The sequence below is a fragment of the Panthera pardus genome, unplaced genomic scaffold (assembly GCF_024362965.1).
Source record: "Panthera pardus isolate Hobbes unplaced genomic scaffold, ASM2436296v1 HiC_scaffold_15, whole genome shotgun sequence".
In the NCBI taxonomy this organism is placed as follows: Eukaryota; Metazoa; Chordata; class Mammalia; order Carnivora; family Felidae; genus Panthera; species Panthera pardus.
Window position 1 is genome coordinate 12,234,788 of NW_026526710.1, and position 16,249 is coordinate 12,251,036.

Genomic DNA, 16,249 nt, shown 5'->3' on the forward strand with positions numbered 1-16,249 from the left:
AGTCCCGGCCCCAAGAGGAGGCCTAGTCAGACCCAGAGCATGTTGGCTGCCTGCGGAGTCACGCAGGCACGCACGCTGTGTGAGCCGCAGGACCTTTGCATCTGTGAGATCCTTTGAAGAAGCTGTAGGGACAAGATTAAGGAGGATGCCACGGTTGCATTTAAGTATTTAATGGGGAACAACTGGTGGGGCAGCCAGAAAGAGGCCTAACCCTAAGGAGGAAAACAGCTGGTTTGAATTCTACTCCCTCTCATCAGCTTTTCCAACAAGCTGGTTTCCTGGCTTGTCCCGCGGCCCAGGAGGAGTGAGGGACCCGCCTGAACAAGTATCACCTGGGGGTCAGAGCCTGCGTGGCTGGTGACCGTCTCTGGGGTCTGGAAGACGTCCCATGCCATCTCGTTGCTTCACTTGTGAAGTTGGGGCGGGGGCGGGGGGATGACGAGGGGCACGGGGCAATATTTAAAGTTCCCTGTTTTTGCTCTCAGCCGGTCCAAGTTCAGATTTCTTGCAGCCATTGGGCGCCCTGGCTTAGGGTCACTTCAGAGCTGCCTCATCATAAGCACAATGACCCAAGAAGGGAAGGAACAGTCTGTCTCTTAATGAGGTGTGATTTCCAAACAGCCCGGGGCCTCGGGAACTTGCCCAACGCCGTGTAGACATTACATCTGTTCATTGCATCTTGTCGGAGGATTGGCTTCACGATGATGGCGTTTGCGAGAGAGTGTGGACACTGGGAGGCCAAGGGTCCCCGGCCCACCGACGACTACCTCCTGCCCATCCTCTCTCTCCCCACTGCCTTCCCGGAGGCCTCAGGGGGCACAGGAGCTGGGAACCACGGCGGGAGCGTGTGGATGGATGTCGAGGGAACTGGAGGCCAAGAGTATTTTCTCTGCCATGTTGGGTCATTTTCAAAAACTATTTGCAAAGCTGATGTATAGGCCGAGGAAATGTCTATATTAATCTGCTGACGAATCAATATTTGTGGTCAAAACCCCAAGCCTCTCTCAAAACCCTGATCCTGCGGCCTTATTTGAGTCAGATAGACCTAGTTTCCAATGCTGGCTCTGGCAGGGACCAGCTGGACGCCCTCAGGGAAGTTACTTAACCTCTCTGAGCTTCAGATACCTCATATGTAAAAGGGAAGTAATAATTGGAAGTCAAGGCTGCTGGGAGGAATAAGTTTAGCATAGGGAGCACTAAATAAATGTAGGCTACCATTATAGTCTAGAATATTCTCAATAGATACATTAGCCATTGAAAACAAACAACAACAAGACAGAGCTTCCGGAGCCAGACAGAGCTGGGTTCACATCTTAACTCTGCCTCTTGCCGGCTGTGTGTCAGTGGGCGAGTTACTCCCCACCCTCCCTGAGCCTCAGCTTTGCCATCTGTAAATGGGACAAGGACACCGTGGCACAGGGAGGCGTCAGTCCCAGGTGGGAAAAGACAGCATGGCCGCGCCAGGAGGGGCTCCGCGCCTGCCGTCCCCACAGCCCGCATCTCCAGAGCACGGTTCAAGGGGCCAGGCTCCGGGCTCTGCGATCGGTGACCGAGCCCTCGGACATGCCCTTCAACCTGCCAGGCACCCCCAGCTTGTTTCCTGAAGCCGATTCTGGCAAGGCTTTGAGAAAGCCGAGGAGCAGGGGAAGGTGCCCTCCTTCCCGGGCCCCCTGCCCTCGCATGTTTTAATCCGAGCACCTGCAGCCAGAGGCGGTGGATAGGGAAAGGAAGGGAAAACCCCCACGATGGGGAAGAAGCTGAGAGTGAAGCCGTTGCCATGGCCCGGCCCCCAGGCAACAAGTGCAAGGTGAGAGCAGGGCCGGGGGTGAGGGGCTGACACCACCCCCACCCCCACCCCCAAAGTAGCAGCGGCCCAAGCGGCCTCCACCTGGGAGGTTCCAGGCCGGGTGCCTTCAGGCCGCATCCTCTGAAGGCCCTTTGCTCCTCTCTCTCCACCCCTTCCCCCAGGCCCCACATGTCCTGCCCTCACAGAGCCCACAGGGCTCCTCAGGACCTGTTCTCTGTCTTCCCACCTGATCTGAAAGCCAAGTGCGTGGTCCTGGCAGTTTGCGAGTGCCTGTGTCACCTTCCTCTCCCAGGTAACCTGTGCATCTCCACTTGCCCTCACCCGGAGAAATGATGTGGGCGGGCGGCAGGATTTCTGGCTGGCCAGTGATACAGGCATGTGGGGCGAGGCGGCGGTTTGCATCACACTGGGTTGGCCCTGACCTCTGCTGCTCAGGCCAGGAACACGCCCCGTGGCGTGTTTGTGATTCCAGGGGAGCGCGGAATAGGTAGCTTAATCCCTCTGTCTTATGCTGATCCCGGTTCATGGCAGCGCTTTTAAGAATGCTCCCTTTTTTGCTTTGGGTCAGCCAAGGCAGGTCTCCCAAGAAGCATGGGATGCCGGTCCACGGCCTGCCCGGTCAGCCACGCCCCTCGACGGACGGAGTTCCGAGCCCTGGACTCCCAGCTCAAAGCACTGGCCAGCCCCAGGTAAACTCTAGCAGGCGTTGGCGGGTGCTGAAGGGGGTTTCTGCGGTGGTCTTTGGAAGGCACAGCTCTGGGCCTCCGAGGCCGGAGTGCCTGTCCACCGGGGGTTCGCGGATGAGGCTCAAAGCATGCTGGTCTCCTTCTCGTTGATGGATGACATCTTGGTAAAGCTCCTGTGGCTGGGGTAGGAGGAGTGGCCTGTGTCCTCGCTCAGCGCGTTAACCAGGCGGGAGAAGAGGGCCACCTTGAACTTCTTGAAGTCCTGGCCCACGAAGACGTACAGGATGGGGTTCATGCAGCTGTTGGCAATGGCAATGGCGGTGGCCAGGGGCAAACCCAGGCTGAAGACGGAGCCCGGCACGGTGGCGTGGCGGAGCTCCAGCAGGTAGAGGGTGTGGTAGGGACACCAGCAGAGGAAGAAGGTGGTGATGATGGTCACGATGATCTTGAAGGGTTTCTTGGTCCTGGCCAGGCGGTTGCGTCGAAGCTTGCAGACGATGGTGAAGTAGCAGGCCGTGATGATGAGCACGGGGACCAGGAAGCCACAGAGGAAGCGGGTGACCGTCACCACCACGTGGCGGCTGAGGCCCGTGGGGTCCAGCCCGGAGCGAGGGAGCCACGGGGCGGAGCCGGCCGCGGACAGGCTGAAGTTGTTAAAGCAGGACGTTTTCCCGTGCACGTGGGCCGTGTCCCGGAAGACGAGGGACGGAGAGCTCAGGAAGAAAGCCAGGACCCAGATAACCACGCAGGCCACGCAGGCCAGCCTCACGCCGCGGTGGTTCTGGGACCAGACGGGAAGGAGCACGGAGATGCAGCGGTCGAAGCTGATGACGGTCAGCAGGAAGACGCTGGTGTACATGTTGTGGATGAGCAGGAAGTTGCTGATCTTGCACATGGCCGTGCCGAAGACCCAGTGGTAGTCCATGGCGGTGTAGGCAATGTGGATCGGGAGGAAGACGTTGAACAGGAAGTCCGCCACGGCCAGGTTGAGGAACCAGACGGTGTTCACCGTCTTCTTCATCTTGAAGGTGGCGATGACGATCACCAGCCCGTTGCCCAGGATCCCGAGGAAGCAGACAATGCTGTAGACCGCCACCAGGAAGATCCTGGTCACCTTGCCTTCCAGGGGAGAAGACTCCTCCAAAACCATGATGGGTTCAAAATCATCCGAGTACTCCTCGTCGTAGGAGAAGGAGGTGTTGTAATCCTTGTCCCCCATTCTCTGTGAGCAGAGACAGGAGTCGTTAGGGGAACTGGCTCTAAGAGGTTGACCAACACCAGCAAGACCGACAGTGTCCTGCCCGACTCTGAGCCGGGCCGGCGTAGTATCTTGACTGCTTAACTACTTGCTTCACAACAAAGCCCATGTTACAGATGGGAAAACTGAGGTCTAGAGCGCTGAAGTCACTTACCCAAGGTCATACAGCTGAGAAGAGGCGGGGCCACGAGTCAGACCCCAGCCTCAGGGTCTATCCTCCTGACAACCATGGTCGCTGCCTCTCGGGGACCCTCCCCTTCCCCTTACAGTCCACTGAGGGAGAGAACATTCATCAAGCTCCTCAAATCATGGCAGAACTGCAATGACGCTAAGGGCCATGAAGGAGGGGTGGATAACGCTGTGGACGTGGCTCCAGCCGTGTTTCCAAAACCCAGGAGACGGCTGTGCTGGCATCCTCCAGTGCCCCTACCTCGTCACGGGTCCCCCACGGGTGCCCTCTGGACATTTGTTCAGACCGCAAAAGTCCCTCACCGTTCACTGTTAGGGTGTCCAAAGCTCTCCAGTGGGGTCCTTGGCCAATCGGTCCCAGGGCACAGCTAGGAACACCTGCAGGAAAGATGAGGAGGCAGTGGTTGGATCCAGGTCCAAGAGCCAGGGGTTGGGTGCACTCAGAGCCACAGATACAATCTATTGTCATTACTCCCAGTTTACAGAGGAGAAAGCAGAGGTTGGAGGCTGGAAGGCGACACAGCCCCGTGAACCCAGATTAACGGCTGGACCCTTCATCCCAACCCCCACCTCCTCCCCACCCAAGCACATCCACAGATGAGACTCTGAGTCAGGGGTGGGTGCGGGGAAGGCACAGGGGAGAGCGTGTGGATGGTTCGATGCAAATATTCTGCCAGGGCAGACCCAGAACACTCGAGGCACCCAGAAGACAGAAAAGGAACGGTCCTGAGCACCCACGATGTGCCAAGAACTATGATTCCCTTAGTTTCTCTTTCCAGGGGCTCTTTGAGGCAGGTGTTGTGATTCTTGTTTGCGATCTGGGAAACTGAGGCCCAGAGGGAGAAGCGTCCTGCTCACTTGGCATTCCCTGGGCCCTATGGGTGTCGTGGATCACACACAGACCTGCTGTCACAACAGCCCGGTGAGGAGACAGACACAAATGCATTCACTGAGCACCTACCATACTTCCCATAACAACGTTGTTGGGTATTTTCCCCACTTCCCATAACAACGTTGTTGGGTATTTTCCCAACCTAAGGAAGAACAGACTGAGAGTCCGCGGAGTTTGTAAGTTTGGGAGGTCTTGGAGGTGGTCTCACGGGCATGGTTCAAACCCAGCTTTGGCCACCTACCAGCTATGTGGCTTTGGATACACGACTTCTCCTCTCGGAGCCTCAGTTTCGTCATCGATAGAATGGGAATACTCACTACTAAACAGAATGGGTGTAAAAATTACAGGCATCAGAAATATGGCGCGTTGCTTCAGTGCTGGCACATGATCAAAAAATATTAGTGATTCAGTTAGGGCCCGGGGTAAACCGTGGGATTGGAACCCAGGGCTCCGACAGCCCAGAGCCCATGCACTTTCCACCACCCAGGCTCTCCCCATCCTGACGAATGGGAACCAAACCAGAAGCTCAGCCGGTGAGACTGCCAATCGATGCTTTGTTATAAATAACGCCGACCTTCCACCATATAAACGCATTACTGGTCCTTAATGGGTTTGAGGTGGTATTTCATTGCAGAAAAGTCATCTTTAGCTTTCATTAAATAAAAGCCACTTGGAAAATCCCGTTGAGGGCCCTGGGCTCAAGGGATTCAGAATTAAAGCACCATCCTGCTTGGGTGTCATGCCATACTGCAGGCTGGGAGAATATTCCAGAGGTGCCCAGTGAGGGGTCTCGGGGGGCTTCCTGTGACCCTGGAATGCAAACAGAAGATGGGCCGAATACAGCTCCCCCCGCCCCCCGTAACTGGGGGGAATGTGACTGGTGCTCGTGATAACGATGGAGGCCAGGGACCGTGCTGAGCATTTGCTATGGATGCCCTTGCTTTGGCCCCATGACGGGCACCGACAAGGCTGAGGGAGATGAGAACGCTCGCCCAAGACATCCATCCAGGCAGGGGGTGGGGGAATCAGAATTTGAACGAGGTCTGCAGAACCAGGGCGGTCACCATCTCTACACGCTGCCCCGGAAATCACGGTCTGATGACAGCCACCAAGCGTGTCCTCGAGGAAGAAATGACCATGTCCACATTCCCTGTGCCGGGCTGTGCAGGCCCCGGGGACAAGGAAATGGCTTCCCCCAGGGTCCCGTCCCACAGGAGCTCACGGCCAATCACAGGGCACAAGACAGAGGTGAGCTGGGGAAAGGCCAGGAAGCCCAAAGAAGCCTGGAGGGGGTGCTCCCCAGCCTGGGCACCAGTCCTGTGCTTCTCAGGGCAGGCGGGATCTGAGCTGAGTTTTCTAGGACAGCTAGGAGTTCAGAGAATGAGGGAACGTGCCAGGCCGTCTCTGCACCCCCTCCCCCGCTGCCAACGGGGGAGGCGTCTGAGCCCCAAGAGGAGGGTGGAGAGGAGCAGGGACCCCGCACTTTGCATCGCGTCTCCAGAAAGGCACTGGACACAGATAACGTCATGTCTGGCTCTCCGGCTGGGCTGGAGCGGCTCGGGGTCACAGGCCGTGTCTCACCGTCTCCGGGCAGGGATGGGGGTTGGCCGGGCCAAAGCAGCACAGAGTGGTGCTGACAACCTCTGGGCCTGTCTGTCCATCCGCCCCCTCAGTCTACTAGGAATTGAGTTCATCAGTGTCCCCCGTTGACGTGTGCCCTCCCCCTGAGTCCTCCTGGGGGAGTGTTTCATCACAGGTCAGCCCTCGGCCCATCCGGACACACACCCTTCCTGCCCTGAGCCCGTTTCTGTGCCAGCCCAGGCCGTACAGCAGAGGAGCCAAGGACACAGACTCTGGGGCCTGGCCAGGCCGCCAGCTCCCCGATCCTGGGTCTGCATGAACTTCCTGTGACCACGGGCAAGTCAGCTATCGGCTCTGCGCCTCGGTTGTCTTATCTGTAAAATGGGCTGGATCATGCGATGGTGGTGAAGTTTCAACGTCACATGTAAAGTTCTTAGAACAGGGTAAACACTATGCTGTTGTTGTTGTTGTTGTTGTTATTCTGTCCCAGGCTTCCACTCTCTCCTAAAATGGCCTTTGCCTCGAAAGGTAGAAGGGGGCCTGGAAGGCCGCAGGACCCATAGGTCCCCCCCACTGGCCTCCCCAGTCCTGGGTTCAAGGGCGGGTCAAGGGAGACACAGGCGAAGATTTTGCTTCTCTTCGTCTCTCAAATAGGGGTAAGAAAGCCCCCCTCATTTTGTTGGGAGGGTCACATGTAGTGACGATGAACCCTTGGCCAACTGTAAATTCTAAAGAGCCATAAAATTCTAGCTATTTGTAGTCCTTAAACAATCAGGAAGCTTCTGAGAAAAAGTGTGTGGAACTATATATCCACGATAGGCGTATACGCATAACCAACATTTATTTGAACGCTCAGCATGTGTGAAACGTGCTTGGCGAGGCATGTTCCCTACAGCCCTGAAAGGGTAGCTCTGACTTACAGGTGCAAAAACTGAGGTTCAGAGAGGTGAAGCAACCTGCCCAAGGCCACACAGCTGGGAAGTTGGACCTCCAAGGATCCCAAGTGAGAAGTGTCTTGGGCTCCCCGTTTCCCCAAGGGATTAGCAGTCCCCAGTCCTGCCACTTACGACTCCCAGCTCTCTAAGCCTTAGCTCTGAATCCTAAGAGTTCAGACCTTCATTACATTCTTTTTTTTTTTTTTATGTTTATTTATTTTTTGAGAGAGGGAGACAGAGCATGAGTGGGTGAGGGGCAGAGAGAGAGGGAGACACAGGATCCGAAGCAGGCTCCTGGCTCCGAGCTGTCAGCACAGAGCCCGACGCGGGGCTCGAACTCACAGACGGCGAGATCATGACCTGAGCTGAAGTTGGACGCTCAACCGACCGAGCCACCCAGGCGCCCCATGTTCTTGACCCTCCTATGGAGCTGCCTTCCCGGAGCCACCTTCCCAGGCTTCCCTTCGCCTTTCCTTCAAGGCCCCTAGAAGTGGCTCCACATGAAAATCACATCTGCAATGCTGTGTATATCCTGGTCCATGACACTGCCCACTGCCTCCCTCGGGTGCCCTTTATGAAGCCCCCTGCTTGGTGAGAAATGCCCAGGAGAATTCAAGGTAAGGAACAACGTTGTTTCCCCCGGGGGAACTGGGCTGTTTCCTCATTCTAGGTCATCCAGGTTCTACAACTGATCATGTTTCCCTTTTCGATGTGGCCACAAGGAAGCTCAGAGTCACATTCGCAGGTCAGAGGCAGCAACCGTATTAACCCAGCTGGTCTGGCTTCTACGTTGGTTTGGTTACTCTTCATGCCTGCATCTAGTTATACTTTCTATTGGTTTTAGTCCGCGGTGATAAGTGATAGTTGACTGGGTACCTGCAACAGCCCGGAACGCTGTATAAATACTTTCATTGTATCAGCTCACACAACCCCCCAGGTCCCCAGAAGTGGTGCTGCTGTCACTCCCAATGTAAGGGTGAGGAAGTGAGGCTATTGTCCCACAGTCAGCGGGTGGCCAGCTCACATTGCTCAGACTTTGAGCCCTGCTCTTAACCGCTTTGCTTTCCAGAAAGTGGAGCTCATCTCTCCGTGTCTGCACCACCCCTCCTCCTGCCCCCCCAGGACACCTACTCATTGTTCCCCTTGTCCTAGCCCCTCCAGGGATCTACCTCCCTGCCCTTCTTTTCAGGACATCTGGTTGAGGTCTGGGGCACATGGTTCATCACAGCCCAGGCAGGCAGGTGAGCCTGTGGCCAGTCTGTCCCCCTTTCTGCCCTCGGCTCCCCCAGAGAGCCCAGGAAGCCCAGGGAGCAAATGAACTCCCCTGGCTGGCTCCCAGATTCAGCCTGTGACCCTGAACTTACACCCATTTAGAATAAGGCCTGGAGTTGAGCTGTTCTGAGGCCCCTGGGACAGACTCTCCAGGTCATCGAGACAGTGTCCTGCCTCCAGGCCCCCTCCTCCCTAGCATCCCTGCCTGGACATCTACGGGACACATATGAAGCAAAGGACGCCTTTGTTTCTCTTTATGGCCTTAGCGCACCTTCCCAGCAGTCCTGAGAAGTGGGCAGGGCAGGTATTATCATCCCCATTTTGTAGGTCCTGAAATTGAGGCTCAGAGAGGAGAAGCAAGTTGTTCAGGTGTGACCTTGGACCTCTCAGCCTCCAGAACTGTGAGGACAGATGTCTGTTGCTTAAGCCCCAGAGTCTCCGGCATTCTGTTACAGCAGCCGGAACGGGGACCAAGGCCTCCGGGCCCCATTGCAATCCCAGCGCGATGGGGCTGGTCCGAGGACCTACCCCCCAGGCTCTCGTGAGGGTTGAGGAGGGGGTGTTTGTTCCAGGGGCTCTGGGGGCACTGCCTGGGGCATGGAAAGTTCACCACGGATCATTAAACAGTTCCTGTGACTGGACAGCGGGCCACACACATCTTACCCACCTCTTACACGACAGCCTTCCGGGGCCGGGACACGATTGCACCCATTTTCAGATGGGGACGCTGAGGCACAGGGAGGCGAAGTAATGTGCGTGAAGCATTTTACATCCCTGTAGCGCATAAGGCCACTCTTGTCCTTGTCGTTGTTGTTATTGTTTGGGGAGGGAGGGGTGGACGTAATCCGCGTCCACCAGTTTTCTATCAGTACCCGGTTCTGACCCCACTGCTCCCTTCATCTGCGCTCTGGCCAGCTCCCAGGCCTCTCCCTCTGATGCTGACTGTGTCCCACCTGCTGCCCCCAGCACCCCCCAAAAGCCTGCTGGATAACAGACACTCCTCCTTCACCAGTCTCCGGCTCAGTGCCCGGTGCACAGTAAGTGCTCAGTAAGCACGTGTGGCATTAACTGCTGACATCGTGATTTACTGGACACTTCTATGTGGTGGGTGCCAAGCCCATTAGAAGTGTTGTCACAGACGACTTGCAAGGGGGGAGGTGTCGTCCTCCCCCGAGGCTTTGGAAACATGGAGCCTGACGCCTACTGTATCAGTCAGCCCGCATCGCTGTCACCGGGGACCACAGGCCGGGCAGTTTAAACAACAGACGTTGATTTTCTCATGGCTCTGGAGGTTGTAAGCCCAGGATCAAGATGCTGGCAGGCTTCCTCTGAGGGTCGCTCTCCTTGGCTCCTACACAGCCGTCTTCTCCCCGTGTCCTACGTGATCTTGCCTCCGTGTGTGCCTGTGTCCTGATCTCATCTTACAAGGAGCCCCGTCATGATGGATCAGGGCCCACCCAGATGGCTTCATTTTACCCTAACCGCCTCTTTACAGGCCATATCCCTGAAAATACAGTCATATTCGGAGGTGTCGGGGGCTTGGGGTTAGATTCATTCGACGTATGAATCTGGGGGGATGCGATTCAATCTCTAACACCCACATGCTGCCATCATTGGTATAACCCAACACGGCTATTTACGGTTCCTCCAGACGGCTCACTCTGGGCTTGGGGGAGTCTTACCCCCAGCTCTCTACCCCATGGCCTCACCCGTGCTGGGACCCAGGCCCTATCCTTACGATGGGTTACTCGGGCACACGCGCACACACACACGCCCCGCCTCCATCTGCAATATACGAGAAATGTACAAGAAATGTACAATGTACAAGAAATACCTTCAAATCCAAACAGGCAGCAACCCCAACAGAACAACCTCAAACCATCCGAACAGGTAATTTACAGGAGGGAAACCTCCAAACATGGGCATGTGACAAGTTCATGCTCCAAGACTTGCAAATGACAACCGCGGCTGGATGAGACTTGGTGCCTACCGGGCTGTGGCAAGAATACAGCGCTGGCACGGCTACCCCTCAGGCTGGCAGGATGGGGGCACAGGCTCTCAGGCCACCCTGCGGGTACCCGTGAACCCCTGGGCACCCTCCAGCCCCGGAAGGCACCAAGCACCAGGGCACTCGTGTGTGCCGTTTGCGGGGACATGCCTCGGCTTGGGCTCTCCAGAAGCAAACCTCCAATGCGGATCCCTGCAAAAGTGATTTATTAAGGAAGTGTTCCGGGAAAAAATCCATACGGGAGTGGAGAAATCGGATCAGGAAGGGGAGGAGGCTAGTCAAGGGTGCAGAAGGTGCCCTTGGCCCTTGCTTGCGCTCTGGGAACAATGGAGGTCGTGATCCAGGAGGCCGAGCATTTGTATCCCTCCACCCTGCCCACGTGCATTCCCAGGCACTCCCAGGCACTCCCAGCCCCGGAGGTCCGGAGGTCGATCCTCTAACAAAAGCCAAAGGTGCCGGCCCACAGGGGCAGGAGACCTCGGGGAGATTGTGTGCGCTAAAACAGTCGAGGATCTGGGGTCTAAGGAGGCACACACATGCGTCTGCTGACGGCTGGAAGCTGGAGACCCCTGAAGGTCCACTGTGGGAGAGGGGACCAGGGAATGCCGTAAGCTGCTAGAAGTGACAGATCATGCACAGTACACACGGCATTGGCATTCAGAGCATCTTAAAACCACCTAACCATAGGAGCACTTAAGGGCATCGAAAACACGCACGCACACGAAACGGGAACAAACATCTGGCAAGAACACCACCAGATAACAAGCTACACACTGAACGGATTAGGATAGTCCCGTGGGAGCAGGGGTGGGAGGGAGAAGTATAGAGAAATGAATGCCAGGAAGAAAGGGAGGTCAAGTGCGGGGGGGCTTCGAGCGGCCAGTGATGCAAATGAGAATGGACGGAGGGGTGTCATTATGTGAGCCCTCTTTCCTCTCCTGAGGTCCAGAAAAACCAAGAGCAAACAAACAGACACTCCAAATCCCTGCCTGGTGCTCATGCTCCGACGGTGTTCAGCCCACGCCTGGATCCCTGATGAAGCCACACTCGGCCTGCCAGCCTTGGCCCTGCCCAGGGGACTTCGGTGCCCCCCCCCCCCAAAGCCTCTTTTCAAACTGGGAATGAACTTGGCTGAGCCAGTGGAAACACTGGCCCAGTTAAGCTGGCTCTGTGGCACCCAAGGCCTCCGACCTCCTCGGCAAGCCCAGCCCTGGCCCAGGACAGGTCGGGGCTCAAGTTCACAAAGGGTTTCTCCTGCCGTCGAGAGCAAAACCCTCAGGTGGATGTCATTCGCTTAATTTTTATTAAGCAAACAGATGGCCCTCACTACAGGCTAGGCACTGTTCTAAGCACTATTACAGATGAGGAAACTGAGGCCCAGAGAAGGTAAGTAATGTGCCCACAGGTAGGTCAGCCAGGCAGGTCAAATGAGTCATTCTGGACAGAGGAGGAAGCTCCAAGCAGGCAGGTGCCATGCGGGGTTTCAAACTCAGAGCCTGCTGAACTGCCCAACCCACTCTCTTTCCTTGTCTACCACCTGGCCTCCTAGGAACATTCTGGAATTCTCTGGTCTTTGCTCCCCGGGAACCTCCCGAGAGCCCCCACGAGATTTATCTGGCGGGGTTCACGGCATGCATTTTGCAGATGGGGCCAGACGAGTTTCCAGGTTCCCTGTGATTTTTCTATGGGGTCCCTCTGTGTCCAGTCAATGGCCCGAATGGGACTGTGTCACGACCCCAGTGCCATGGGGAAAGTCTCCCAGAGATGGGAGCTCATCCATCCATCCTGCGAGGGAGTGCGGAGCCTGCCGCTCCCTGGCCCTGGCTGGGAGGCTGGGTTGCACCACCTGGACCTCCCCCTGTCCCGCTCTGCAAGGGTGGCTGTCCTCCATCCTGCTTTATCAAGGGGACATCTGAGGCCAGAGGGGGCGGGGGCGGGCTTGCTTGCCTGAAGCCACACAGCTGGTTAGTGGCAGTGCAGGGATTTGAATCCGGTCCGTATGAGTCCGAGGCCCCACCTTCTCCAGCTGCTCTCCGCTGGCCCGTGTCCCCGTGGGCTCAGGGGACGGCAGGGCTGAGGGGCATCTGGGCAGCAGCTGTGTGCCTTTCGCTTCCTGTCTGGGTCTCTGTTGCGGGCCCCTTTGCTAAACGAGGGCCCCAAATCTGCGAAGGACTCGGCTCCCTTTCTGTCTGTCATCTGTCTGTCGGGGACTCTCTCTGCTGGCTTCTTCCTCGGCCTCTCTTTCTCCCTGTCCGTGTGTGTAGCAGGGCCCGTGGGTGGGGGAGCCCATCAGGGAAACAGGAAGCTCCTTCCTTTGCGTTTGGCCTGGCTCTTGCCCTCCCCACGGCCTGCTCCCAAGGTCCAGATGGGCGGCCGCAGATGCCTCTCCTCTGGCTCTCTCCAAGCTCTCCCCCAGAGGGCATCCCATTTTGTGGCCGGGGAAACTGAGGTCCAGACAGAGCAAGTGACCCTCCCTAAGCCACAGAGGAGAGGGGCTCCGTCTGTCTCGTGTGTGGCGTATCCGCAGGGCCTAGAACTCTGCCTGGCACGTCACCCACCTTAGGGCTCCCCCCTCTGTACCTTCCCTGCACAGATTTGCCAATGGAGGCTCACTCAGAGAGGTGAAGTGGCCAGGCCAGGCTCACCCAGACCTTAAGCGTTAGCCTAGGATTTGAACCAAGGACGCTCTGCCCCCCAAAGCTGCTATTTCTGGTTGCCCCAGATCATAGCCTCGGCCACTCTTCCTCCACAAATGTCCCTCCCCGGCCTTATCCTCACCTCCTGCTGGCCCAGACGGCCTCTGCAGGTTCTGAGGTCTTTGCTGCCAGAGTTCCCGGTTGCTCCCACCTACCAGTCCCCCGCCCTTCCGGGCAGAGAGACCGGGCAGATGGCTGTGAGAGACACATTAGGGGTTTCGGTTGCTGGATCCCCAGCTCCGAGGACTCAGGAACCTCGAAACCACCAGCACCGCAGATACTCCAGCCACGGGCTGGCAGCCAGCCCCCGGACGGAATTAGCTCGGTGTTGGGAGAGAATTTCCTCCCTGGTCCCACGCCCACACTTGGAAGCTCACACTGAGTCACTGCAGTGAAGCTAGAAAGTGCTGGCCGCCTGACAGCCTGTCCCATTTTCTTGTGGTTTGGATGGGGCCATGTTTGAGCTTAGGGCTCCGTAGGCGTGGGCAAGAGCCAGGAGCCTATAACCCTGGACCCGGACAACCCACTTGCTCAGAGACCAGAGGCCCCAGGAAACCTCCAACAGCAGACGAGTGCACAGAAGCAGGAGACCCCCCCCAAATATCCATTCTACTGCCTGGTCTCCCCTCCCCCGCATTAGAACACCACTCCTTCCTCCCGGGTGTGCTCTGTCTGTCCCCAGATCCACTCCCCCCAGCTCTGTGTCCTACAGGCGGACCCACGGGAATGACATCACAAGGCTCTTTGAGAGCCCGACAGGGGGGACAGGGCAGGACGAGAGGGAGGTCAGGCTCCCTCCCGGCAGAGTCTCCTGAGTCGGTCACAGCCGTGCCACCTGGATCGAAGTACAGACCCCTCCTCTGGCCCCCAGCCTGGGGCACCAAGGTCTCCATGCAGGGCTGGCCCTGGGCTGCTGGAGAGAGAGAGACAGAGAGACAGAGAGAGAGAGAGAGAGAGAGTACATCCCCTATACTGTCCACCCCTTTCTGAGCCCTCCGAGCCTAGGCTGTCCTGTCTCCCTGTTTGAGCCGGTCATCAGTTTCTGGCTATGACCCTAACCACACTCCCTACCCTCTACCCCCATATCTGTCAGATCCTGCCCGTTTTGTCCATCAACAGCTCACAGACCTGCCCGCCACTTCTGCCCACCCAGATGGTGGTGACAGGCCCCCAACCAGCCACTCGTTTCCATTCGGATTTCATTCCCCACCTGGTAGCCAGAGAGAGCTCTTCAAAGCACAAACCACATTGCAACGCTCTCTGCTTACGAGCCCTCCTTAGAAGCAGCACCAGCTCCTTACCGAAGTCCCTAAGGCCTCTGCCTCCTCTAGGACTGAGCCCAGGATGGATCCCGGCCCCAAATGAGACCCTGCCTTGGCCGCAGGCTCTGGGGCCCAGGTAGAGTGTGGACACTTCCTTGCAAACCCGGCCCCCCTATCTGATTACAGACCCAGCAGTCATTCCCAGCCACCTAGGCCCCTAGCAAGAGTGTTTGGGTGGACGTCTCTCCTTCCAGGCTGAGAAGCCACTCTGGCCCCAACAGTGGGTCTGACGCACAAACACTGCGTGTCTTTGCAACTACTCAGCTTGCATCCAAAGCCGCCAGGCAGATAGCTTGCGCCTTTTCCCACAAACACGGCCCCAGCCCCTGGAGGTGACCTGTAAACAAATTCCCCCATGCTTATATCCCCCTAGACTACGAGGCCCAGCACCCGACTCGCCTAATCCCCTAAAGCCAGCCTTGTGTCCCCGAGCTTATCCGGAAGGCACTGGGCGCGATGACGTGAGCTGCTCAGGATGTGGTCTGAGACGGCTGCCAACGGGGGTCGCCCAGGGCATGTGCTCAGGGTCCTGCTCATAGCAGGGGCTCGGAGCCTAGACTCCGAGGCTCTCAGGGTTAAATGTTATTAGATATTATCATCCAAATAACGGTATTTTACTGAGCACGATATGCGTCAGGACACTGAGAAGCTCTTCGTGTACATCCTTCACACGAACCCCATGCGACGGTGGGGTCATTACTACGGCCAATTTAGAGTTGAAGAAGCAGAGGCCCGGGGGGTGGAGTCTCACCCAAGGTCACATGGCCACTGAGAGGCAGAGGTCTTTATACTTTACAGGGCCTACTTGACAAACGCCCTTAGGTAAATCCCTGACCCCCTGGGGGCCTGGGTGTCCCCGTCTGTAAAACAAGGAGGTTGGAGTTGACAGTGTCGAAGGCTCCCTTCCAGCTTTAAAAAATGCCACGGTTGAGGGGCGCCTGGGTGGCTCAGTCGGTGGAGCGTCCGACTTCGGCTCGGGTCGTGATCTCGCGGTTTGTGAGTTCGATCCTCACGTCGGGCTCTGTGCTGACGGCTCAGAGCCTGGAGCCTGCTTCCGCTTCTGTGTCTCCCTCTCTCTCTGCCCCTAACCCACTCGCATTCTGTCTCTGTCTCTCTCAAAAATAAATAAGCATTAAGAAAGATTTTTTTTAAAAATGCCACGGTTGAATGGGCCAAGCGTCCGTCGGCTGCCAGCCTCGTGGCACTAAAAAAGACAGTATGGCCCAGCTCCACGCTGTGTGACCCTGAGCAAACTGCTTTACCTCTCTGAGCCGTTGTTGAGTTGCCTATGGAATGGCGATAATAAAATCTTCCTTTGAGAAAATCACGGAGTCTGGATAAAGTGATTTCTTGGGACCCCTTGCAGTTCTAAGATTTCTGGCCCAGTGGCTGAAGGCTGATTTATAAACCTCCCCTTCCTCACCCGGTCAGCAGGTCTGGGGTCCTTACTAACTATGACAAGGTTGTCTCGGGCTCATTCCCCTGCTCCAAGCTGCCCAGTGGCTAAGCCACCAGGTTCAAATGCCCTTCTTAGCTAAGCAACCATGAACAAACTCTCTCCTTTCCAAGACTCAGTGTTCCCATCTGTAAAATGGGGCTGATA

At 56.8% G+C, this 16,249-nt stretch overlaps 1 protein-coding gene and 1 non-coding gene across 8 annotated transcripts in view; one reads left to right on the forward strand and one right to left on the reverse strand.

Moving 5' to 3' along the window:
• Positions 1-487: 487 nt before the first annotated feature.
• Positions 488-16,249, reverse strand: part of CMKLR1 (chemerin chemokine-like receptor 1) — a 49,042-nt gene continuing 33,280 nt past the window's right edge. For all 7 annotated transcript variants that reach the window (XM_019467228.2, XM_019467227.2, XM_019467232.2 and 4 more), the window contains 2 exons: positions 4,244-4,318; positions 488-3,715 (listed from right to left, as the gene is read on the reverse strand). In XM_019467228.2, the coding sequence (XP_019322773.1) occupies positions 2,615-3,712 (1,098 nt within the window). In that variant the 5' untranslated portion in view covers positions 3,713-3,715; positions 4,244-4,318 and the 3' untranslated portion in view covers positions 488-2,614. The remainder of the gene's footprint in view (positions 3,716-4,243; positions 4,319-16,249) is intronic.
• On the forward strand, positions 15,583-15,667 carry TRNAR-UCG (transfer RNA arginine (anticodon UCG)). Its single transcript has one exon. It is a non-coding gene; the product is annotated as a tRNA-Arg (tRNA).